This window comes from Cyanistes caeruleus, chromosome 3 (genome assembly GCF_971803275.1).
Source record: "Cyanistes caeruleus chromosome 3, bCyaCae1.hap1.1, whole genome shotgun sequence".
NCBI classification, from domain to species: Eukaryota; Metazoa; Chordata; class Aves; order Passeriformes; family Paridae; genus Cyanistes; species Cyanistes caeruleus.
The window spans coordinates 97687575-97714006 of record NC_141703.1 but is presented as its reverse complement, the minus strand read 5'-3'; the positions used below and the strand labels follow the sequence as shown (position 1 = coordinate 97714006).

Sequence of the window (26432 nt, the reverse complement as noted above, 5' to 3'; positions counted from 1 at the left end):
AGGGGCTCATATCTTTTCCTGCCTTCCTTGGCAAATATCTTTCTTTCAAACCAAGACAACTTTTCCTGGAGGTTTGTCCTGTTATGCTTTTGAATCTGTCAAACAAGAAAAATCTGCTAGGATTATCAGCAACAAATTTGCTGGGAAATGTGTTAAGTTGTCATGGCTGTGTTTTTTAGTGTTTTTCCTCTCTTGCCTACTGCTTTAAGTTGGGAAAGATGTGTCTAAAAGCACATGCAAAGGCTGAAAATAAGGAGTGCTGAAACCCCAACATCCAGGAGAGGATGGCAGAGAGCAGAAGGCTAGGTCTTTTCAGTACAGCCTTCCTCACCAAAAGCCCCAGCCTGGTGACTTCCCTGTCTTCTCTAGTAATCTTGAAAGAAAATTGTCAATGATGGCAGGGAGTAAGGGGGTAGTTGTTAATTTTAAGGAAGCAAAATTGTCATCTTGATATTTTGGATTTCACCAGGTTTTACCAGGGTAGCCTGCAAGTCTGAGAGCCAGGACACGTAGCTGGCTCTGCATTTCCAAGTCCTCCAACACAAAAGGTCCTGGTAATTTCTGACTCCCCAAACCTTGCAGGTCCTCTTCATCTGGGCAAAGCAGAACCTTGTGTAACAGTCTGGTCAATACAGCCTCATCCCTTTATGTAACAGTGAGAATGCAACGATTACAAAACCACTTAACCATCTGCAGCTCCTAATTCCCTGCTTAGGTCCTCATCCTTATTTAATAATCTTTGCTTGCTGAGGTCTCCCCCGCCCCATGACAGATGCCAGCTCTGTTTACTTATGAAACCTGTGAGTCTGGCCATAGCCTGTGGGGTATCTGGAGCTCTGTCCAAGCCCAGACTCCAATATAAGATCCTAGGGAAGTATCAAAGTAAGAGTTACAAGTAGCTCTTTATTTCTTCAATAATTGCATATGCAACCTTCGAGGAACTGATGAAAATACTCAGAAGCAAAAACAAGCCAAGGATGATTAGACTTGATGATCTTTGAGGCCTTTTCCACTCTACATGATTCTATCATTCTCTGAGTCCATGAAATGGGGGAAGAAGAAACGGAGTGAAATGAATCCTCCTTTAGGTATCTGAGGACAGAGAAAGCAGTACTATATTTGAAATTGGACCCAGAGAGAAGGAAAGAAAGAAGCACATAGGATTAGCTATAAATTTCACAGTTATTCTGAGCTGTTGGACCCATGCCTCCTCCCTCTGCCTTAAGAGGTTTAAGGACTATTCTGAAAGACAGGCAGTTGGGAAAGAAGGTGGCTTAATGACCTAAGCCCTAGGTTTGAAATACCTGGACCATCTATGTTTGAACACTTATTAATCCTGATAAACAATTTGATCTGTTCTTCTGAAGTTAGATTGAGTTTAGAAATTTTTCATGAGCAAGTTTTGGAAACAATGCACTGCTTATTGTGTATAGAGTCTTGGTAGAGCCCACAGTGGTCCACTTAAGATGATGAGTTTATTCACCACAGGGTTTTCAGGGACAGAAATTGTCCCTTTCCACATGTGTAGACACAGCATGTGGTGTGAGGTGGCTGACTATCCCTGTAGGGGATCCCTGTCACTTCCAGGAAATCACTCCCAGGGAAGAGCTAGGCAGCCAAAACACCAAGTTCAAACCACTCTGGCACAACCTTGGATAACCATGCTGTTTCAGATGAGCTGTGTATTCATAGCTGACAAGTCAATTATTTTTAATCTCTATAGTTTGAAGTCCTAAGAGTTTTTTAAGGATCTGTGAAGATTAGCAGCGCTGTTCTGGGAGCCAAAGGATAATGCCCTCCTACAGCTCCAGGGCTGGGGTATTAATGGCCATTGTATAATGTGGCAGTCCCTCACTGCCCAGCTTTGCCCCAGGGGACACACATCTCTGTCCTCACCAAATAATGGTGAGCAGCCTCCAGTAAAGGTACATGGACTGACAGCCTGAAGCAAAAACCTCTCATAAAAGGACAAAATTAAATTTATTAAATTTCTTTCTCCTCAGGAGATCCAGTAGCTAATGAAAAACTGAAATGGGCTCTGGACCCTAGGCAGTCACAGATGGGAGTGCCCTGAGGACCAATTTCATACCATCAGCAAGTTCTCCTTCCATTTTTGGAACCTCCTTTTGTCTCTGTTGTGTGAATCAATCTGTTGCAAGTGGCTTAAAAAAAATCACTCATCAGCAAAAGCAAAAGCACAGTATCAAAGGGCACAAACACGTGAATGACCCTAATGTGTCCTTAAACTTCTTGTTCATCCAGTCAAACTGTTAAAAGAATAAAAATGGGTCTACATTTTTATGAAGCTTACTATGTATAGAAACACAGAAGACTTTGGGACATGTAAAATAAGTTCTGAACCCATTTTTTTGGTATGTCTCCAGCCCACTCCTCAGAACCACATTAGGAGAGCTCTGTCCCTCTGTTTTACAGCATACCCAGAAGGGTACCCTGTGAACTGACTCCTTGTGCCTCTGTTCATTTGGGCAGGGGAGGGTGCAGGACTTCACCATCCCACACGTGCCCATGGCAATCTGCTGCAGACAAGGAAGGCAGAGCCAGCACCATACAGACATGGAAAAGAAACCTTCACGTCCTCAAATTTGTCTTGTATCCTAAGAAGATTTCCATAGCATTAATTCCATTTAATAAAAATATTACAAATATTTGACGATTACAGAGTTAAACACCAAAAGTAAATAATTTATAGCTTCCACCACTCGTAATCAGCTCTGATTATTCTGTTGTTGGGCATTATTTAAAAATTTATGTTTTTATTCTTACAGTAGCCTTTTGCTTATGAATTAATGACTTCCTAAGAGGCAACAGATACATTGCTGTGCATGCTGCAGAGAGGTGTTCTACAGAACCCAGAGACACAAAACACCTACCTAGGTACTTGTATTGAGAATGATTATAGAGCAGCAGATGGGTAAATCAGCACTGCAGTATTCTTTTAATAACATCATAACACATTTATTGTATTCTTTGTTGTACTCACAGAACCACAGGATGATCTTTCTAGGTTACTGTTATGATGTTTTTCACTGTTTAATGTTGTGTTTTGAGATGCTACTGTAAAAAGTGCCATATTTATCTCAGAAAGTTCTGTATATGTGCAACAAGATCACTGTAGCCTTCTGCATCCCATAAATGTTTTCTTTTTTACCTTCAATGGGGTTTTTTTGGTGTAGAAAGAAAAACATTTCTCATCAATGTTTTTATGAAATGCTTCTGGCTCGACATCATGTAGACAAACATGTCTACCTTCTCAGTAGATTCTGTTCCTGAGAAACAGAGACCAGCTGCTGGCTACCATGTCACCAGTCATTTTGGCACAACTGCAGGAAGTGGCAAGAGCTTTCCTGACAAGTACAATTTCTCCCAGGTTTTTTTCAGAGGTGGAAGACTTTTGACCCTGGAGTTCAATCTCTTCCTGTTTGGGATGGACCATATAATCCCCCAGATCAGAATTACATAGCCCAACACATTACACTGGTTATTACATTGTCCAAACTTCTGATGTTTTGTCAGACCAACAACAGTGACACCAAGATGCAGAAAGAAAGCAAACAAAATAATATTTTCCAAAATCTCAAGTGAAATGTAAGGGAGAAAGAAGAAAATTAATCTGTTCATGGACATCCAGCAATCCTAAAATTAATCTGTAGTTGGAATAAGCAGTATGAAATGCAGTAAAAAAGCAGCAATGTGAAATGCATTTAACCACATTCTTAATAGATATATCAGATCAGATTGGAAATGCAATCAGCAAAATACATTTTGACTTCCAGTAAAATACTTTATGAGATCCTTCTTGAAATAATACTTGCAGAATGGAAATTTAAGCCCATGTGCCAAAAGGAAGATTAAGTTTGTAGTGCGTGATATGTCATTTTTGGTTAAGCATCTGCTTTTAATACTGGGCCTAATTTTGTTTGAAAATTATATGTAGTTACTGTCAAATTTAATCTAATCTTAAACAGTGGTTGAATGGTGTCTTTGCTGCATTTGGTTGTGATTGCTACTAGAGTAAAACAAGAAATCACCAGAGAACCTGCAGAGGGCCTGTGGAGCAATGGTCAGTCTGCATGACTTATGCACACACCATTTCTGCATGAAGGCTGAATCCAATGTGTTTGAATACATTTGATTTATCTCTTAGGTGCCACTCTGCTGATCAGCCTTGCACAGAAATCAAAAGCACTACAAGGGATTCCCAGGAGCTCTGACCCAGATCAGCATCATGAGGGCACAATTGTGAGGAATCTAAAAGGAGAATGAAAAAAAAAAAAAAAAAAAAAAAAAAGAGGATGGACTCTTATCTCTTATTTAAAGAAATATATCCAGTCTTTGATAACCCACATTCACTTCTACAATCTGTTGTGATTGAATCTAGGCAGGTAGATGTGTGGGGATGGTTTTTGACATTTTAGTTTGTTTTCAATGGAAGGCTGGTCAGCAGAGTTCTCAATTTCAGTATCTTCTAGCCCTTATAAATTCCTGTTTGTCATCTTTCTTTGCACGCTCACATGTTTGGTTCTTTATCACAAAAATATACTGATAGTGCCAGGAGGTCTTCAAAAGACACCTAAGGTGTGTCACTTAGGGACACAGGACTTGGCAGTTCTGGGTTAACTGCTGGACCTGATGACCTGTCTTTCCAACCTAAATGCTTTTAGGATCCTGATTCTGATTTTGGCAACGAGTCACACTGCATCCTTACAGGTCTTCTTTTCCTGTAGCACAATACTGAGGACCGATTAATGCCTGCTGTAAACCTCAACTAGCAAGATCTCTGTTGATATATGACTGAGTAACTTGCTAAAGCTACTGGATACTCATGCAACCTTCTCTTTTCAGTCAAAGGCCATCTGAAACTGACAAGTCTTTCCAAAGTCTTCTGAGCAATTGGATTCTGACCAATTGGATTCTGATCACAAGACTAAATTTACCAGCTGTTAATTCTTTTTGTATGCACATAAGAAACAGTTGGAGCAAGTATGCTCCAAATTCAGCAACTGTTTCTTCCATCCTAACCACATTTTTTACTGAAACAGAAGAATCTGACTATGGAGGCCTGCCCTTGACAGGCTTCTATCAGTAGCTCGAGCAAAGCACTAAGAAAATAATGAATCAAATCAACCTGAAATGCTCCCTTCCTGTGAATATGCCTAATCCTCAATATTTAGAGACTGGTTTATACCTTGAAGGCTTTATATCCCATGCAAAATGTTCATCACAGAGACTTGATTTTTATTTGGGTAAACCACAGTATTTAGGGTTCATGCCAGAGTGTTGGTTACAATTTTAAAATACTTATTACATGATCTCTCAGATGAATAACACCTGGAACAGCTCTGTGGCACTGGAAATCATACACAGTTCTGCAGTCTAGATGTAAACAACTCTACTGTAGATATCTCATTAGTACCATACCATATATCCCAAACTCCTCTGTTTCACGTGGCAGTCTCTTAAAGAAACTTCCTTAAAAAAACTTTTCTCTTAAAAAACTTTTCTTAAACTTTCTTAAAGAAACAAATTTTTTTTCTTTACCTCTTAAAAACTGTCAGTAAAAATTTCTCAGAACAGATTTGCCCCTCACCTCCACATCTCCCAGAATTTCAAGAGAGAGCAAAACTGTCCTTCCTAACGCCTCTTCCTATAGCTCTTCCAGTTGAGTGCATCCTTTTATCCTTTTTTAATACCATAGAAGATTTCTATGTTAAGGTGCTTCATAAATCAATGTGCATTGTGGGGAATTTGATGACCTGTTTTGTGCAACTGCCAGAAAGAACAGAAAACAAATGTTGTTAAATAAGTGTGTTTTTTCTTTCCCTCTCTCTCTCTCTTAGGATGGATTTATAGACTTCTTGGAGTTCATAGCTGCCATAAATTTGGTTATACGAGGGAAAATTGACCAAAAATTGAAATGGTATTTCAAGCTATACGATGCTGATGGAAACGGATGCATTGACAAAAAGGAACTATTAAGCATATTCAGGGTAAGAAAGTTATGATCAATAGCAAGAACATTTGATACAGTGCATTGCCCCTGAAACAGTGGTTCGTCATGTGCTGTAAATGGATTGTCAGTACTTCATCTAATGTTCTATGGTTGTAAAACCAGAATTAACAGTGGCTAGTAGTGACACTCCTGACATTAGTTTTCTCCTTATTGAACACATCTAAGTAGTGTTTTACTTTAAACCATAGTTCTGTACATAAAATAGTGAAGTACTGTAGAAACAGTGGAAACATTACTGTGATAAACTATACTATAAGGCAGGGTAGAACTGTAGCAGCATCACGAACAAAACAGATGGTTACAAATATATGTGCCAGTCTATCATGGAAAACAGGCTTCTCAAACTGAACTTGCAGCAAGAAAAATATAGCTGTCATCAAAATATTACAATATTTTAATTTTTGAAAGGCTTTTAGATTTGTTTGCTACAAATGCCATTACCCCTGTTTTAAAACTAAATCATAGAAATATAATTTTACTATTAAATCATGTAGTGATATTTGGATAAAAATACTTTCAAAATTTTGCAGAAAATGGGTCCATTTCAAACCCATAAAACCAAAGAAGTGCAATTCTTTCTTTAAAATTATCTTCATGATTTTCGACTTGCTCTAATGAAATAACTTTGTGCTCTTCATTAGCTGCTTTCATCCAAAAGGAATGTTAGTGTTCCTTACAATTATATATGACTCAATACTGCTCCCTAAATGTACAGGACTCACTACAGATCAAAGTTTTGCTGCAGGAAGCATTAAACCTAAATAGAGTTTTAATATCATAACAAGGAACGTACTTTTCCTGGATTCTGCATTACTGCTGGTGCCAAACCAGTCACTGTTAGGGACTTTAAACAGCTGCTGCCAAAACTGAAAGGAACTGCAGCCAGATGGAGCTACTGGGTCAAACAAATAAAGCTGATCACATAAAGAGCAGCTTTCTAAAAGTAGAAGGAGAGGCTGAATCTTCCAGATTTATCCTTTGAGACTAATGAAATCTTTCTTTCACAAATATTCTCCATTAATTTTCACCCAGAGCCAATGAATCAACAGTCTGGGGCTTTATCCAAAATGAGAGTTAATATTAAAATCCTTTCAATGTAAAGAATATTTATTTTTTAACTTACGTGGTTTTAAAACCAGTTTAGACCTCTGTGTGTTTTCATCTATTTTGGAGTATAAGGACTTTAAGTTAAACCTGCCTAAGTCATTGACCTAGACTAGATTAAAAATGGTGGGCCCTAAAAGAAAAAAAGAACAAACATGCTCGCAGCCATTAAGGAGTGCCCAGCTTAAAATAAGCATCAGTAAACAAGAGCTTGTGCAAAAAGATATGTCATATCTGAGACATTAATTTAGAAACACAGAAGTGCTATTAAACTGAAATCTGTCTCTACAGCTATGCAGACTATGGACCAGCACATCACTACCAACCATCAAAATTCCTTCCAGATAACCATGCACCCTTTCAATACCCAGTATTTTACTATTTAAGGGCCTTCTGTGCTAGTCAGGGACTCAAATACTTCAGGAACCACTGCTTTACACTTGGCACTGCAATAAATTTAACTGTGGAAGGGAAACAACTTTATGGTGGAGACTGCAGGAGGGTCAGACATATAAAACACCAAAAGTACGAACTAGTAAAAGAAACAGGTTTATGTAACAATTTTTTGTAAAATTATTGCTGCTTTTTGAAACAGACAGGAATTTGGGGCATTTGGAGGGGGCATTCAAGAATTCAAGAATTCCATATCAATGCTAAATAAGTTTAACTTAGATTGTTTTAAAATATGAGGATATTATATTATATTAATTATATTATATTATATTATATTATATTATATTATATTATATTAATTATATTATATTATATTATATTATATTATATTATATTATATTATATTATATTTATTATATTATATTATATTATATTATATTATATTATATTATATTATATTATATTATATCATATCATATCATATTATATCATATTATATCATATTATATTATATTATATTATATTATATTATATTATATTATATATATACTAATAGGAACGAGACAACAAAAGAAACAAGTGACACATACAGTGATTTATCTTACACAACACAGCTCACCTCAAGATAATTTAAGTGCAGAAAAACCAAATATATACTGTGCCAAATATATAATGTATATGCTTGTTTATATATACACATATTTTCCCAGTCAATGGGACACAATTTTGCAAAAACATACATTTACACTTTACTCCAAATATTGAGTACTTCTACCAAAAAATAAATAAATAAATAAATAAATAAATAAAAAAGTAGAGGGTATTGATTTTCTTAACTTCTCTGGAGGACAGGTAAACTGTAAGCTTCCAGGACTGATGGTCTAACTTTATTTATGATTACTAAATTAAACATGTCTTAATAGAAAAATGACTTAGGCTTTCTCTGCATGTGCTTTCAGCTGGGAAAAACAATACTGCATTTAAAACACACAGACCAAAGGGCACTCTCTGAAGGCACAGAACTCTCTAGGGCCAGATAAAAATGCTGATGTGGAATCTAAAGTGTATTACAGAGCAGAGGTGCCACGTGGTTCTTCAGACCTGCAGAGATATGCAAATTAGTCTGTAATCTCCAGGCTGTGTTATGTTAATTAAATTTCCAGTCCTCATTACTGAAGTTTTACTTGAAATAGCTATTTATTTAGTGATTTTTGAAAGGGTTTGTGAACTAAAGAGTTGCACTTCAAGTGCTGCTTCTGCCAATGTACTGTTTTCACAACTTGATGTGAAAAACTCTGAAAGAACTTTCTGTGTTTCTGCCCTCAGGCTATCCAGGCCATTAATGGCTATACCAACATGAGTGCTGAAGAGTTCACAAACATGATATTTCAGAAGATAGATGTAAACAATGACGGTAAGAATCTAGGTTTTGTTGGCATTGGAAGGGCCTCCCTCTGCAAGAAGGGATTTGAACATGCAGCTGCGGGATGGCTGGTTTAGATAACAGAAAGGCCAAATCTGTTCTTCTTTGCCCTTTTTTTTCTTCAGCTTTACAGGGAAGTGTAAGCCAACTGAAAAAGAAATTACATGCAGTAAGGGCTAAAACAGAGGTCCTGCACTGTTCATCCAAAATGCCAGTTCTCAGGTTGCACAGCAAAATGAAAGTGTGATTTGTGGTGGGGGAGTAACATATTTGTGTTGGTATCATCTATTTAAAATCCTTTTAAAAACACCAAATAGGATGCACGGTTGCACATGCTCTAGCAGGTTCTAAAGACTGGTGACATCCTGGATGTTCCTTGAAGGCTGACTGTCAACACGAGCTAAGATGCCTGCTCCTGTTTTTTCCTCAAGATACTAGATTAAGCCAATTGGTCTTGCATTTGGAAACTATCATTTCATTTCACTGCTTCAGAGTTGTTTCCAATTGAAAATTTGTTACAGATGAACGTCCCCCCTCATACTTCTAATCATGAAGACACTCCTTCCGCTGGCAACTATGTTTTACAGTTGCTGTGACCACTGATAAATTAGGAGCATTAGGAAAGAAAAGAAGAGCAAAATCAGGTCACAGACAGGAATTTTGGGCAGTTTGGCAGATGGAGGGGCATTTTTATGGTATTATTGAGTGTATTGAGGTTATTTTTAAAAAAGTTGTTTGCAATATATAATCAGAGTATAAGGAGATATCTTGTGATGCATGTGGAGGATGCATTAGTGGAGGATTTTTTTGACCCACCCCCTTGGCCCACTCTTTGGGTGAAGACAAATTATGAAAGGAATCAAAATAACACAGTCAAAATCTAACCCAAATTCTGTGGTTATTCACTGCTTTGACCATATGCATGCTGGCAAGTAAAAATTTTATCTGAGCTAGACCATCATTTGTGTCATACATTTTAGCAAGGAAAATCCAGAACATGACATATGCAGGATTATCTTCATAGTGGTTTTGTTTCAAAATGTTTCCCATAGTTTCTTAGTTTTTAAATTGATGGAAAGCAATAGGACTAGCTTGACTTTAGGAATGGGCCAAGTTTTATCAAGTTAAGCTTCAACTATGCTACCTCCCTGCAGCTTATTAAAGAAAAGTGCAAATACACAAATAAATTGCGAAGGCCTTCCTTACATTAATATACCATAAATAATTCCATGGGTTGTAAAGAACAATTCTTAAATTTCCTGCTGGTTTTGCAATTTATTTTCATTATCTCACAGAAATCTGAGGCCCATCACAGCAGCAGTGAGTCTGGGCCTGCCAGTGCAATCTCATCTGGCAGCTGCAGTGTGGTCTGTATGCCTGCTATTGGTACCTCAAAATGCACAGCTTGGGACCAAGAGGAGGGAATCCAAGACCAGTTGACCTGAATAAGCAGGAAAATGGTGCAGCATGTCCATGTGATGAGTCCAGGAACCTCATCCAGCCACAGACCTGAGTCAAAGGCAATACAGAGGGAAGGAGAAGGGAACTCAGAGGAGTGCCAGGGATTGAAGGAGAGTCCAAAGGAAATGAGTGCAGGAGTGACAAAGCATGATGATGCATGCAAGTGTAGAGATGGCTTGTTCTGATTCTGCTTGTCGAATGATTATATATGCTGTTATTGAAAAAAGAAGTACAAACTTCCTCAGGGTTCTGCATGCCAGCTCCTGGAGAGGATCTTAGTACTTTCATTAAAGCCTAAAGCCCAGGATTTCTGTCAAATGATGGCTTTCCACTTTATATGAACCTGTCACCAGTGTAGCAAGGACATATGTGACCAAACAGAAAGCAAACTTTACTGACTATGGCTAGAAAGTGGTTTTCACATTTTTCAAATGCCGTTCATTTTCCTTTTTCATGTCAGATGAAGTTTCAAAGGCTGCCATGGACAAAAACCAAGACACAAAAAAAACAAACAAAAAAAAAAAACAAAAAAAAAACCTACAGGGAGTACTTAAACCTGAAAACAGCCAAAAGTCAGCATGCTAAGCATTCACCAGACATACACATGACTTGAACTGCTGCTCCCCTGCACCCCGGGGTCTTGACTTATCCAGCTATTTTCCTCTTTGCTGGCCCTTGTCATTTCTTATGTTATTATGAAATCATTCATTGTTGTGAATTTAACAAGAAAATTTAAACAATTCTCAGAGGAAACAATCTGGCTCTTTTTATTAAACCAATATTTATTTTTCCTCACAAGGTAAAACAGTATCACTGCAATAACCCCTAGAAAGAGAACTGCGTACACTTCTGTGTACTATGCAAACAGACACGTGCTTTAAAACTGCCCTTTGCTGACAGGCAAAAGAGCAGGAAAAGAGGAAGAACATTAAACAATATTCCTAGTCTTCAATAAAAGACATTTTATTGTCTTGAAACTTCCAAGTTATTAGCTGATTTTGACATGAGCCCAAAAACCCACATTCTAAATGGCCATTTCAGTTCCTTGGAAGAATTTATCTATCAAAGTACTTAGCTAATTTTTTTTTTTTTTTTTTTTTTCTATATCTGATCATGGCTCTAAATAATCCTAGTAGTCAACACAGGGACTATACCCACTAATCCTTAGCAAATCACACCCTAATCTCTTCTAAAACCAGCTCTAAGATAAATTCCAGTTAGCTCAGTGAGAAGTGGACAGTACATCTAAATTCAGCCCTGATACAGGCTTCATTAGAGCCCCTTTACACACACTCATGAGCAGCTTTAATTCTCTCAGACTTCAGTGAAAGCTGTGTTTGACATAATTTAACAGAAAAACGAGTCTGAGTTCTAGGATCTGACTGATGCAAAGTGAGAAAACATTAGGAAATACCTACCTGCATTTGCCTATCAGCAGCTTTCCTAAGGGATTTAATCTGGCATGAATAGTGTTTTGTTCACAAGAGGGATTGCTGGGTTTCTCAGTTTCTAAAGTGCATCTGACTTCCTTTTAGGGGAACTGACTTTAGAAGAGTTTATCAATGGTGTGGAAAAAGACGAGGACCTAATGGAATTGATTACGAAAAGTTTTGACCTTTCCAACGTACTCAAAGTCATACAGAACGGCAGGAGAAACAGTGTCTGAAGGATCCAGTCATGGAGGTGGTGTCTGTTTCATCATTTCAAGGAAGATAATGTTTGATATATTCAGAGAGCTTAATGTTGTCAAAGCCTGCCTGGGCAATACTGAGCCGCCTTCTCCAGGAGTAACAATTTTCACTCTTCATGTATCTCCTTTTATTTTCTTTATTCCTTCCCTTGCTAAAGACTGTGGCAGCCACAGAAAAAAGAAAAAAACCCAACAACTTTTGCCTGCATATAATAGAAAAGGTATTTGATGCAGTCAAAGTAACTTATTTGATCTCTATGAACATGTTGTGATCAAACCCTGGCTAGCTCACTCCACTCTAGTGGGATGAGGAAGAGAACCGGAAGAGTGAAACGTGTGGGCTGAGATAAAGACAGTTTAATATGGAAAGAAAATGTGTGGAATTAAAGCAAAGCAAGGAATCCATTCACTATTTCCTACAGGCAGGCAGATGTTCAGCCATCTCCATGGAAAACGTGGATCCATCGAGCATAAGGGTGACTTGAGAAGACAAATGCCATCACTTTGAACATCCCCTCCCTTCCTTCTTCTCACCCAGCTTTATATGCACAGCGTGATTCCACATGGTGTGGACCATCCCTGTGGTCACCTGGGGTCAGCTGTCCTGGTTCTGTCCCCTCACAACTCCTTGTGCACCCCCAGCCCACCCGCTGGCGAGGTGGGGTGAGAGGCAGAAAAGGACTTGTCGCTGCGCAAGTGCTTCTCAGCAGTAATGAAAACATCTTTGTGTTATCGATATTGTTTTGGTCACAGATCCAAAACACAGTCTCATACCAGCTACCATGAAGAAAATTACCACTATCCAAACTGAAAACAGCACGTTCTCTTCTGTTCAGATCAATAAAATAATGGAAATAACGCGAACTGCAACTTTTCTAGAAGACACAAAGTTAATAATATTTTTTCTTTTAATAATGTGTTCTTTAACCTACTATCTAAAGTGCGGACACAAACTTTTAGGTAGGACTCTGTTCTATCTGGATGAATTAAGAATAAAGCCCGCTTTGTATTAACCTAACATTTGCTCTAATCAGTACTCAAAACTGGATTAAGTTCTCTGGGAAACATTTCAGTTATCTTAATATTCCCAAGATGTTTATCCTCCTTAACAAGCTCTCTACTACTCTTGATTTTATTACATATATTAATTAAAATAATATGATATTTTGATATTTTTTCCAGGGCTCAGCCACTGTTCTTTCAAATTAACCTTTTATAAAAGTGTTGGAATTAAATTCTGTTGTCTTTGTAAATCAAAGTTAGAAGTTTAAAGAATAGCAAAACCCCAATCATTTTGTAATCACTCCCAGAGATTTGTGTCCTTTGGCTTGTGTGTCCTCCTTTGAAAAAAAAGAATGTTTTCACTGGGCTCTTTGCCATGGCTGCATGAGACAAAAGGTAAGGGGTATAAGGTAATTCACATTTCTGCAAAACAGACAGCCTTTCCCTGACTAATTTAGGTATTTTTGCCCTGCCCAAATACCTGGGTAAAAGCTTTTAGCAACTAAGTCTTTCTGAGATCTCTACCTCCTGTCGAACTGGCTTGCAATCGTCTCTGAAGGTGGTAGTCAGGATAGCAAAGAAGGAATTTGCAGAGGGCATGATCACATATTCTTCATTTTTTAGAAAAGCAGGCTCAAAGCAAAACCTCACTTTGTAAATAACAAGACTAACTCCACGAGCTGAAATAGAAAGGCGTGAAATGTGTGCAAAGGGAAAACTATAGGTCTTTCTGGTTCTATCAGGATTGATTCTCTCTCAAGTCTGTAACAAGTTTTATCAAATTACTATGTTACATCATAAGAATAAGTTCTCCTTGCCTGACAATGCCCTGCAGGCATCACAGTAATTACTCTTAGAAACACCAGAATTAAGCAAAATAATTCATGCAAGGAATGGTGCAGATTAAACAAAACAGTTATTAAGACTTCAATACAAAAGAGTTTTTCTTCCAAATTCACTTCAAATCCGTGTCCATTTGCACATGAAATATACTTCATCATCTACAATTATTATCCCAGGTTCTGGTTGATCAGTGGAATATAGAAAGAATATGCAATATGGATCACTTGACATTATAAACAGTTCTGACATTATAGTTCTGACATTTGAATCTTTTATATCCTTAATAAAAAAAAAATTAAAATAAAATTATGTATGAGATTGCTGGTGCTTTGAATTTTAAGTTCTTGTATTTATTCATCTTTTACACATAAATATGTTACTGTCAGTTTTCTCACACTCAGACTTGAGAAAGTCTGTTCTTTGTCTGCTGCTTTTGTATTTAAAGCCTATGAGGATGGTGTCCTTCAGATCTGGCTTTACAATATTTAAAATAAAATGGTCCAATCTAAGCAGCTTAGGTGTATGGAAACAGCTGTATTTGTGATTTTTGCTTTTAAACTAATGAAGTGATAGACTTGGAAAAATAACTATTATTTATATACACTGTCACTTTTTAATAAGTGGATTTTAAAAGGACTATTTCCATTTAAATTTGCCTAATTTTTCTGCGTAACTGTAATTATATGGAGTGAATTACCAATTCTGGGAAAGTTCTGTGTTGCATTATAAAACAATGTATGTTAGGAAATGACTAGAGTAATTTAGACTAAATTAGGAAGGTGTAGCTGAAATGCTCATTTCCTGCACTAATTTAAAATCATTTAGCAGAAACCTGTGTAATTAAGATGCAAGTAGCTGTGTGTTTTAATGTATACACTGTGGCACATCGTTTCAAAAATTGTTTATCTACAGTAACTCCACATGTTTGTGACTATACATAAGATTCTACCAAAATTTTTTTGTAAGTTGATTAACATACACTTCCTTTGACTAGTTAAACACAATTTGATAGACAGCTGCTTGAGATAAATGCATTATGGCCATAACTTCTATCTAAACTTGTCAGCTGTTCATCAAGTGTATCAGTAAAATCAGGTGACACATGGAAAACCTGCCAAGTGTGACCCCTCTTCCCAAAATCTTGTTCTGAAACAACATGAAGCTGCAACTCATCATTCTGGAGGCGATTTGTAATCACAAAGGTATGCTGTAAGCTGACCTGACTATCAGAACACCTGCTGCTGGTTGGATGGGCAGGAGAAAAGGAAGAAGAAAGCCCAGTGTTAGTGCATGTTATGTACACACCTTAGCAAACTCTTGAGTGGTTTAGGGCATTGCTGGCCTGATGATCCTGAACCCACAGGGTGCTTTTGCTTAGGAGCTCTGCACAAGAGAGAAAAGGTTCTTCACCCAGAAGGTGACTGGTCACTGGAACAGGCTCTCCAGGGCACTGGTCACAGCTCCAAGGCTGCCAGAGCTCAAGAAGTGTTTGGATGATGCTCTCAGGCACAGGGTGTGACTCTTGGGGATGGTGCTGTGCAGAGCCAGGAGTTGGACTTCAGCTACTTGGATCATTGTTGGACTGCATGGATAGACCTGAAAAGTGACATCTTCTGCTTAGCCCTGCACTGATTTTTGCCTTACAGCAGCCATGTGACAGAAGAGTCAGCCGTCAAAGGTAACTTAGTTATTCTAAACGTGTTGCTATATCACTATTCAACTTTTATTTCCACCTCCTCTGCAGTAGAGTCATAGAAGTGTTTGGCTTGAAATGGAGATTAAAGATCACCTAGATCCAAATCCCCTGCCATGGGCAGGGAATCTTCCACTAGAGCAGTTTACTTAGATCCCCATCCAGCCTAGTCTTGAACATCTCCAAGGATGGGGAGTCCACAACCTGTAAGAAAATTCAAGACATCTTGCTAGGCAGTTTTCACTGTGCTTAAAAACAACACTCTATTGAAACAACAACTTGTGAGTTACTAAACCATCTGCCTCCAGTTTGAAATTAAGGCCTGAATTTTTTTGTCTCATTTCAAGCTGCACTGTTTACAGAAACTCATGTGCTGTGCAGAATTGTGGAGATGCTGGGAGGGAGGACTTGATGGAGCCACAGGAAACCCAAAAAACATAAAGGAAAAGAAGCAGGGGAAGAAACCTTAAAAAGGGAAAAGGAGGTAGCAAAGTTCAGGCCTCAGCAAAGGAATACGATGATGTGACAATCTCTGTCCCTAAGGGATATATTCTGAAGGTAAGTCTAAATGTCAAAGTAAAAGGAAAAAGAGGAAAAGAAGAGACTGAGGCTATGGAAGGCCATGTTCACGTTCTGTACCTCAGACAATGCTTGACAACAAGCGCACAACAAAAACAGAAAATATATGGTACTTAATCTGAGGGTCTGTCTGAAATTTGGCTTTCCTTGCTGCCTTAATAGAACCAAAAAAATTTTCCAAAAAAGCACTGAAGGTAAAGCTCAAAAGGGGTCAGACACATTAGCCTGTCATCTCTTTATCATCTCCTGAGCAAAGGTACAAACTAAAACAGTGTTCTGAAATCAGATTTGTAACATCAGAATGTTATAAATAAAGAATCTGAAATAGTGATAACCTGCCCAGCAGTTTCTTCTGCATCAGTACTGCACCTGATTTCTTCAATACCAAGGGAACTCACCATTCAAGATACCTTCTGTTTATTCACTGAGAATGTTCAACAGCTCAATAAAACAAAGATGCTTTTCATTGTTCCTCTCTAGATTATTTTCATTATCTGTGCAAGTTAGTAAGGTAGCAACTGATGTGTTGGCATGGAGAATTTTCCATGCTGTGAAAAACTGCTATTTGTTTAGGAAACACAGTAAATTCTTCCTCACAAGTGCTCTCTGAATGGCAATTGGCAGCTGAGTGTGAGCAACTGACATGAAGAGAAAATGGTTAGTATCTTATTGTCCTATCCCATGAGCCATCTAGTCACTTGCATATACACAGCAGTTACAGATGTTTTAAATTTCACCTTTCCTGGAAAACTCAGAGTACACTCAGAATGATACATGAACTTGTAGTTCATTTGTGACATTGAACATAGAAGTCAATGTTCTTTGCAATGATCCATTGATTACAAACCAGAACAGAATTTTTTTCCACTATCATCTAAAGAATATATCAAATTCTTGATTTATGCAGACTCTTATAAACCTTTATAGCACTCATTAACCCTTAATGTAGCACTTTTATTAACCTTGAAAGTACTTCTGTGAGCTAATGCTGAAGGATGTAGGGAAGGAATGAAAGAATTATTTTGAAAACATTTTTTAAAAACAGGTGATGTATTAGAATCATGATCATTTTCCTTTTAAAAGCCAATGAAATATTCATGGAAAGGGCTGACACAGTTTTGAGGGTATCAAAAGAGATTAAACTCCCATCAGGCTTCAGGACAGCTTTTCATTCTCACCATCTATTCACATACCATCCCCAAAGCAATAAAAATTATGTGGGTTTTTCCTTTTTTTTTTTTTTTTCACACTTGCAGCATACCTCTGGCACTTAGCTTTAATGGTTCTGGACAATATTGGAAGAGATTATACTTTTTCTTCTCTTTTTATTTAAACTACAAATATTTGACAAACTGCTTCTATCCTGGAGTACTTCAAATCCCCCCAGATTTAAAATACAGCCCACTTTTAAAAAGCTGCTAATGGAATAAAAAGTTGAACACTTGCAATTAAACATGTCTTTATTGTTCTTATTATACTAAGGGTGCTCATATCAAAAGAGAATTATTTTTCCTTTGTCCTCGTTTATTTTCTAATTAGGTCAGTCTTCCCTTTCATATCTTGTTTACCAGCTCAGCCTCTAATGGTCATGTCAGCTAGCAATCTACTTCTAAGAAAGAATATAATAGTTTAGTCATTTTCTAAGTCATGAAAAAAATACCAAAAAAATACGCAAAAAAATCCAAGCTTTTAAAGAATCAGTCGATTTTTTTCATTTTCTAAGATGGTGAGAATCCCAAGTACCCAAGTAAGGAACTGCTTTTTCTTAGATCATCAGTGGAAAGAGGAAGTTCTTGTAGTGGTAGGTCAGCACATGAGATCCACCATCTTGAGAAGCTTAATTATAAAAAACTCAAGCAAAATAAATGCATAGTCTTGCTCCCCAAAAAGGGAAGCTCCCAGAAACATGTGTTCTGTCTGCCAAGGTCAGTAAATACCTCTGGAGACCACCATTGTAAATCTTAATTTGCTCTTTTCTGGTGGTTTTAATTGTTGTAGAAGTCACATTTGTGCCTACTCAGATTCAGGATGTGTTCTGCTGTAACCTTCACAGCCTCCTCTCTAGAAAAGTGCCAGATGTTGCCACACCTTTGGAGAGAAGCCAAATATGCATAATAGGCAAGAAGCAATTGCCTGGACTAAAGGGAAGTGCTAATCAATGGTCTTAAAACAGACAAAAGGAGGATGGAGGTGTAAGAAATGACTGTCCTGCAGGTATAAAAGTTAGGGGTATCAATCCAACAAATCACAGAATCACAGGATCATGGAATGGAAGGGATTTCAAAGATCACTTAGTTACAGACCCTCTGCCATGGGCAGGGACACCTCCCACCAGACCAGGTTGCACATAGCCCCACCCAACCTGGCCTTGAACACTTCCAGGGATGGGGTGTTCACAGCTTCTCTGGACAACATGTTCCAGAGTCTCACCACCCTCACAGAAAAAAAAAATCTTCCTAATATCCAATCTAAACTTGCCCTCTTTTGATTTGAAGCCACTCCCTCTTGTCCTGTCACTGCCTGCCCTTGTAAAAATCTCTCTCCATCTTTCTTGTGGGCACCCTTCAGGTAGCAGAAGGCTGCAACTAAGTCATCTCAAAGCCTTCTCTTCTCTAGGCTAGGAACAATCCCAGTTCTCTTAGCCTTTTCTCTAGAAGATGGGATCTATCCCTTTAATTATCTTGGTGTCTCTCCTCTGGACTCACTGATTGTTCATGTCCTTTTTCATGTTCTCACTGTTTTGGTCTGCTTGTTGCTGAGGTAGGATCTTTCCCCCTCAAAATCCTTTCTGCTTTCTTCTCCTTGTCTAAAGTACTACTGCAAGATGGAGGGAGAGGGAAACAGACCCTGAGAAAAAGCAGGAGGAGACAGACAAAAATGGCTTTTCAGCATCTGGGGAGTAGCTTCGTGATGGAGAAAATTTTTACTTACATATGTGCTACTCATGCTGCTTGGTTTAATTTCTTTCATTTCTGCTTTGCATTAACATTCAAGGCACGCTGAGGAGAAGAATTTTATTTTTTACTGAAGAGATATAATCAAGCATCCTTTCCTATATATCTAAAACAGAGACATCTGGAAATGAGAGCCATGGTGCAAGGAGGCCTTGTGACACTATTCCCATGACAAGGCTCTACTAATCACTGAGAAGCATTTCACACGTTGTGGCAATTTGCAGTAAAAGCTGCCACAGATGGTGTTAGTTAACTTCTGTGGAGTTTGTGAGATTAGTATTTGGCTAAAAATCTATCTCCACATATTTCTGTGATAGTGAAAAAGGAGAGCACTGAGATGGAGCAGCCCAAATAAGCAAAATTTTTCTTAAAGGAGATTTTGTTGAGACTCAGTATAACTACAACCTCCATAATTTGGGGACCAGATACAGTGAGCTGTATAAATCCAGCTGTAATTTCCCCTCTATAAATAATCCTACTATATATCTGTAAATGATTCCTGATCTGCCATTGTTTCTCCACACACTGCTAATCCATGTAATCCTTTGAAACACATAAGCAAAAGGTACAACCCCTTCACTAGCAGCTCCTTTGCCCCCTCCCAGCACCCATCTCCTTGCTGAGACAATCTTACCCCCCACTTCACTCTGTAGGTCTGACCTATAGTGCTGACCTTACCAGACATCCTCTTATCACACAGGAATGTCTAAGCAAATTAATGTTAACATCATGCAGAGTAAGAGTAAGGCAGAAAAAGAAATACTTTTGTTTTCCTTCTCAAATATTTGATTTAATTGTGTCAAAAACAAATTGAATGTTTAACTGAGCATATTGGGTAAAGTTACAGGGAGCACAACATTCATCTTGTCCAAGCAGCACAATAAACACACAGGCAGCTCAGAGTTACACAGTTGGCACTAGGGGTGCTGGATGATGTGAAGGAACACAGTCTAACAGTGTAGACTGGGAACATGTCCTCAAATGGGGCATTTCCAAGCACAGGTTCCATTAAGATGCACTGTACTGGCTTGTGCAGAGGGCATACAGCAGGAGCTAGGGATACTGGACTATGAATCCATGAGTGTGAGATGCAGGATTGGATAAATGAATGTAGGAAAGGTGCTCAGGACACCCCAGCTCTGCATAGCCCTGTGCTCTGGACTTGCTATTTTGACTGTTTCCTTCCCAGATAAATCATAAGAAGAATTAGTTTATATCTTCTTGTTGGTTTTGTGTTGCTTACTGTTTTTTCTCAAGTAGGAAGATGCTGTTCCTTCTTCTTGCCTTGAGAAAAGAGCCTCCTTGCATCCACCCTGTGTGCATCTGTTGATGGTTCAAGATTTTCAAGGCTTTCCCTGTTCCTCTCAACCTTGTTCCTAATTGTAGCTACCAATCATCCATTTGTGCACCCAAGCTACCCCTACCAATGCATCACACTTTTTTATTTTCTACCTAGTTCTTGCTGCCAGGTCTTTTAACCCTTTTGATTTATTTTTTTAAATTATTTTTTTATTTTATTTTTTTTTACCCCAGTTTTTCAGCCACCTTCACACAGACACTATCTTAATTTTAAAGTATTCTTCATATATGAAATTTCCTTCCACTTCCTTGAAAAGGTTTCACAGAAGGCAACAGAAGGGTGGGGGCAGAAAGAGGAAGAACAGAAATTCAGAACTGCATGTAGCAATGCAACTGTCCTTTGCACCTCAAAAGTGACAGCCCAGACAAAGAAAATTGAAGCCTATGAACCCAGACAGGTTTAACTCCTCATTTTGCAGTTCACAGTCATCAGTAGTCAGAGTACTGAGACAAGGTACAGGTCTGTAAAGCTATGCTGCCCACTGACCCTGTAGCCATGAATTCCTACAAGCTTTGCAAAGGGAAGGATTCACAGCACACCCTTTTTTGTGTACGATATAAGTCAATTTTACAGCACATAGGTATCCATACCACGTAACTCTGACTTAGCCAGGTACCTGCCATACAAAAATACCTGAGAACACAGCAGCATGTTTGAAGACCTCCTGGTGTGTAGAGAAGGTGTCCATGACCTGTGTAACCCTACCATCCTTGCTAATGCTGCAGCCTCAGTTATTTGGAAGCCACTGAAACACTACTGCCTTGGCTACATACACATCTCCCTTTGCAGGACACACTCAGCAACACTTGACTTCCATAAAGATTGCCATAGATGTAAGAGAAGCAGAGGATTGAAAGGGGAAGGGAAATAGTAGCTCAGACATAGCTCTATTTTAGTTTTGTTCTCCACAGCAGTGGGACAACCAGAAAAACAACCTGTTCCAATTACAAGTTTTCTCCTGGCAAGCACTTCTGCTCTTTAACCCCATAGAGCCTCTATAACAAGACACTACCACAGCACTTGTGCCATTCTGAACATGGCCTGTCACTCCCTGCATAGAGTAGTTCTCTCAGCCAACTGTAGATGTTTATGAGCAGTTTTCTAATTAAGACATAGACACATCCTTGTAATGAAACCAGTATTTTCTAGCTAAGGAATCATTGGAATTTCATCTGATTTGAGGGACCAGGCATATGTTGTTCAATCATGAAGACCAAATACTTATTCTAACCACTTCAAAAGTATCTTGTGGGCTAACATGGGCTTCCCCAGCTCTTTGTTAAAAAATTGCAAATGAGAAACATTTTTGAAATCACGGCTTGTTTGTGGGTAATTTGTACACTTGGTGCAGAAAGCACCGTGTAGCTCAGCTAAATCGCTTGCAATGAATAATTCCACCGTTTAGTACAGATGCTAAGCATTGGAAGCTTACAGAACATTATGGAAATGTACCTTCCATCCTCAGGAGATGGGAGAATTTTAATTCCTGGCACTGAAGGCAGGCTTGAATGAAAATATGATTAAACTTTTATAACTGCTCGATGTTTTCTTGGCTCAATCAATATTGTTTTCAATAAGCCCTTGGCCTGTTTCAGAAACACAGCCAATATTTGTTGTTCAGTAAATGGGGTTTTATTCTTCATTCCCACTGATCTGATCAACAGGATAACATTGATCACAATAAGTGCTGTGTTCAAACATTTTAAAACAATTTAATTGGCTCATGCAGGACAGAGGTTAGGTAGCAGTGAAGATTACAGGACATCCTTTAGTGGTCTCTGTTATGGATGAATGTGTTTTTATATCACCTCCAATGTACCTGACTGCAATCATCCATTTGTGCAAGCTGGCAAGAACAAATGGGGTCACACACAGTGGTTGCTTCCTCTCCTTCAAAGGCAGGTTGAAAGGGACACAAGCAGCCATGCATGCCTCAGGAAGACCAACATCCTCATACCTCAGCATCCAGGGGGGAGATCCTGAGCCTTCTGTACTTACATGTGTGAGAGCACCCAGGGGAATTGGCCATGATTAATTAGATGTCAATACTGTCAAGCAGGAGGATGCTGGACCAGAATTTAGGGTGCACTTATAGCACCAATGTGCTAACAGCATGTGAAAAACTCTGGGCAAATCACTTAACTCTGGGCCTTGGGTTCTCTGTCTATCAAGGCAAGGTTAATAATTCTTGCCATGTTTTGTGAAGCAGTTTGATATCTATGCAAGAGAGGCCTGATGTGACTATTGAGTTGTGGCATTTGTTCAGCATGTTGGTGACACTCAGTTCTTTGCCAACCTAAGCAGGAGCTACAGAGCTACTTCTACAAAACACCGGAGAGAGTGAAGAGTTTGGAGCAAAAGTCAATCCAGACAGTTTCAACAGATGCTGAAAACTGAGGACAGGGTGAGTAGTCAAAGGGACAAGAATTTCTCATTCCTTTTTAAGGGAATTCTCATCCTTTGCTTCAATGGTCATACAGTTCTATTAGATCAGATATCCTGAGATACCCTTAGTTCTAAATGATTAAGAATTTCTTTTGTTCTCACTTCTGCATTCCTTCATGTGATGGAAAAAGGATTGACCATTTCAATGGTGATTTCTGTCCTAGTAATTGCTTATTCCTCTGTCCATAGAGTGACTAAACTTGGGACTAGTCTTTATAAATGAGCTGGCAGTCAGATATAATTCAGTGACCAAAAGGCTTCAGAAATAACCAGATTATAAAGCAGAAATAACCCTGTGTATGTTGAGTCCTGCCAGCAGCCAAGCATCCTCATGCACCTCAGGACAGGAGAGAACAGGAAGAGAAAATGTAAGAAAACTGAGGAGTCAAAGACACTTGAGTAAGTGACAGAAGGGGGAAAACAATCCTGTGAGAACTAAGTGATGCAAAAGCAATGACTTACTCTTTCCCACAAGAGAAGTCTCCAAGTAATGGCCAAAATGAAAGAAATAAAAAACCAAAAAACTTGTCTTCTTCTTCCTCTACCCCAGGTTTTATTGCTGAGCATAACATGGAACATCCCTCTGCTGAATGCAGGTCAGATGTCTTATTGGGTCTCCTCCTAACTTCTTGCACAGGTCCAGCCTACTCATTCTCACTGGAGTGGGAGAGGAGTAGCACAGTGGGGAAAAAAGCAAAAGTCTTGTGTTTGCAAACACTGTTTAGCAATAGCCGCACAATTATTGTGTGTCTTACCAACATCACTTCCTTCTAGCCATAAAGCCAAAACTTATCACCAAAGGGCTGCTATAAAGAGTTAGCTTCAGCCCAGACAGATCTAGTAGATCAGAACCAAAAAATGAAAATAGTGTAGTGCCATTCTGGCAGAGGAATGATTAGACTGGAACTAATAAAATTAGTTCAAAACAAAATTACACATGCTCTTGACAACTGGGGGCAGTACAAAGCCTTCAGAAAACAAGTGATCCAGCAAGTGCGGCCTTAGATCCTGCTCCAAGCATGCTTCCATCAGGACTGCACACAATTTTCAGAAATAGGGACCTAAACAGTGCTAGTCATCCCAGGACTGTGTTTGGAAGCTCAGCAACATTTTTGACTCGACAAGCAAGATTTTTGATGCCTTCCTGATGGCCAAGTGTGGTTGTCTTTATGTTTTCTTTTCTTTTATGCTTTATATAAGCAGAGTTATGGAGTGCTTGGGTGTGTTTAATTATGATAAGGTTTGGAAACATTTGTCTGTGTAACAGACACTCGTGCAGGGAGTGCCTTATGTGAAGAAACTAATTTATGTCTTTGGATGGAGTTGTAAGTAAGGAGGAGTAGAATAGTGCTTTCTCTCCCACCTCCCAGAGAGCAGGGAAGGCAAGGCTCCTTGCAGAGGGAATGACACAAAGTGCCTGCTGCAGCACCTGGCCTGTGCTGACTCTTTTAATGCGGTGTTTCCCTGGGATGCTCACGCTTCCCTTTCCCACAGCTCTCCCCCCTCCACTCTCCTCAGTGTTTTTTCACAGTCTCTGAATCTCTAATTATATTCACTGGCTCGACACAAGCTGAGCTGTGCAAGGCTTTCTGGAAAAGAGCAGTTATTTTATGCTTTCATACTCCCTTGTACAAAGAGAGAGAGCAGCATGCAATCCAGAAGAAATATACTGAAGAGAGAGGAGTTTGTCATTTCAATAGTCAGTGTGAAGTTTGGGCTGTATCTAAAGATCAACATTTACAGAAAATAGGTGTGCAAATTGCTTTTTATATGGTTCTTTGCAGGTTGCTTTCAGAAAATTATTTGTTATTCCAGATGCCTAGGGAGTCATGGATACTGACTGACAGGAGGGAGTTTAGAGCAGAATAGTAAAAATGATCACTTAGGGAAGATGTTTTTATTTTTTTTTTAAAAAAGTTATAAATGGATTAAAGGGATAAAATACAGCTTGAGGCTGGACTAAATGATGAGCTGGGGAGGACACAGGCCTCTCCAAATATGAATAAACACCATGAATAAAACAATTACACATAGCAGTAAACCATAGTGTAAACAATAACACACTCAACTCACAAACTATTCTTCTACAAGTCAAACTAATCAAAGAATACTTGAAATTAAATCTTCTGTCAAACATTTCTCTACAGATCTACTCAACAGAAAGGCAGAAGATGTAGAGCTTGGACACAACAGATGATGAGCTACTGGTGCTACACAGGCACCAAAGAAGTTTTCTTGTTGAAATGTCCATTTCTGTATCATATTAATACATTCTCTTTCCTAGCAAAAAATGGCACAATGTTCACTGTTTATTTATTACTAAGTAAACAGTGAACATTGTGCCATATTCTTTAGCTTGTCAGCAGTTTGATCCACAATCTTGCTTTGCAGTCTACATAAGCTGACCCAAGTGTTAGCTAGTCTTTGTTGATTTTGTGGTTCTTAAGGCCATGCAGTTTAAAAATTTTTGGCTCCACCTTATCAAATATACCAGTTAATATCAAATAAACCAGTACTGCTGGTTTAGGATAGTTCTCATGCACAGCTGCTGAATGTCAATCTCATTTTCTCATACAGATGGTAGAAGAAATTTTTTGCACTTGAGTGCTCCTGTCACTCTGCTGAGGTGTACCATGAATTCAAAACAGACAAAAGTAACTTCTGTATGAAACTGAAATAGCTGGATCATAACCTTGTTTTCCTAGCTTGGTGATTACCTCAAATATAAAATAAGTCAGAGGATACTTCTATTATTTCTAGTATGAAATTACTCATTAAGGAATTAAAAGACATCAAGGCTGTAAAGTGAGTGAGTCCTAAACTAGGAAATGTCAGAGGAAAGTAATTAATCTCATCCTGTGTGTGCAATGTATTTCAACCATAAATTATCAAAGCACTTCAAGGGGACCACAGAATGCCACCATGAAGGCCATGATGACCCTAAACCTGCCAGTGAAAAACAGGAGATATTCTAATGCTTATTTTCCCCCCCCCCCACAAGCAATTTTAATGATGCATTTCTTCCCATATGATTACCACTTTGAAAGTTGGAAGTATTGAACAGTTAGTTATGTGTTATTTCCTTTTATCCTTCCCTAAATGTGTGGCTCCAGGTCTCATTCTCTGCACATCATATAAAGCTTGCCCTGAGTATGTATGGATTTACTTGTCTACTAATAAATCCCTACTACTATTCCAAACTATCCCAATATCTGGCCATGCTGAAAATATCACAAAAATTATATTCCATCTATTCAAGGAGCAAAATTAGTAGTATATTTTACTGATAGGAAAGGAAAGGTTATAGAGACTTGCTTCAAACTACTGAGTGCCCATCCATTTTGTCAATCTGTGATACAGAGATTCTAATTCATACTAGGGTAGTTACACTTTTTATCCCCTATTTTTAAATCTTAGGAAGTCTATATAAGCTTTATTATATTCAAAGCACAGC

General features: G+C 38.5%; 1 protein-coding gene across 1 annotated transcript in view; it reads left to right on the top strand.

Annotated features, from left to right (window-relative positions):
* GUCA1C (guanylate cyclase activator 1C) overlaps window positions 1-13161 on the top strand; it is a 37016-nt gene extending 23855 nt beyond the window's left edge. Inside the window, exons 2-4 of the mRNA XM_023946775.2 lie at window positions 5859-6008; window positions 8855-8942; window positions 11948-13161. Coding sequence (XP_023802543.2) covers window positions 5859-6008; window positions 8855-8942; window positions 11948-12078 — 369 coding nt within the window. The 3' untranslated portion in view covers window positions 12079-13161. The remainder of the gene's footprint in view (window positions 1-5858; window positions 6009-8854; window positions 8943-11947) is intronic.
* Window positions 13162-26432: the final 13271 nt, after the last annotated feature.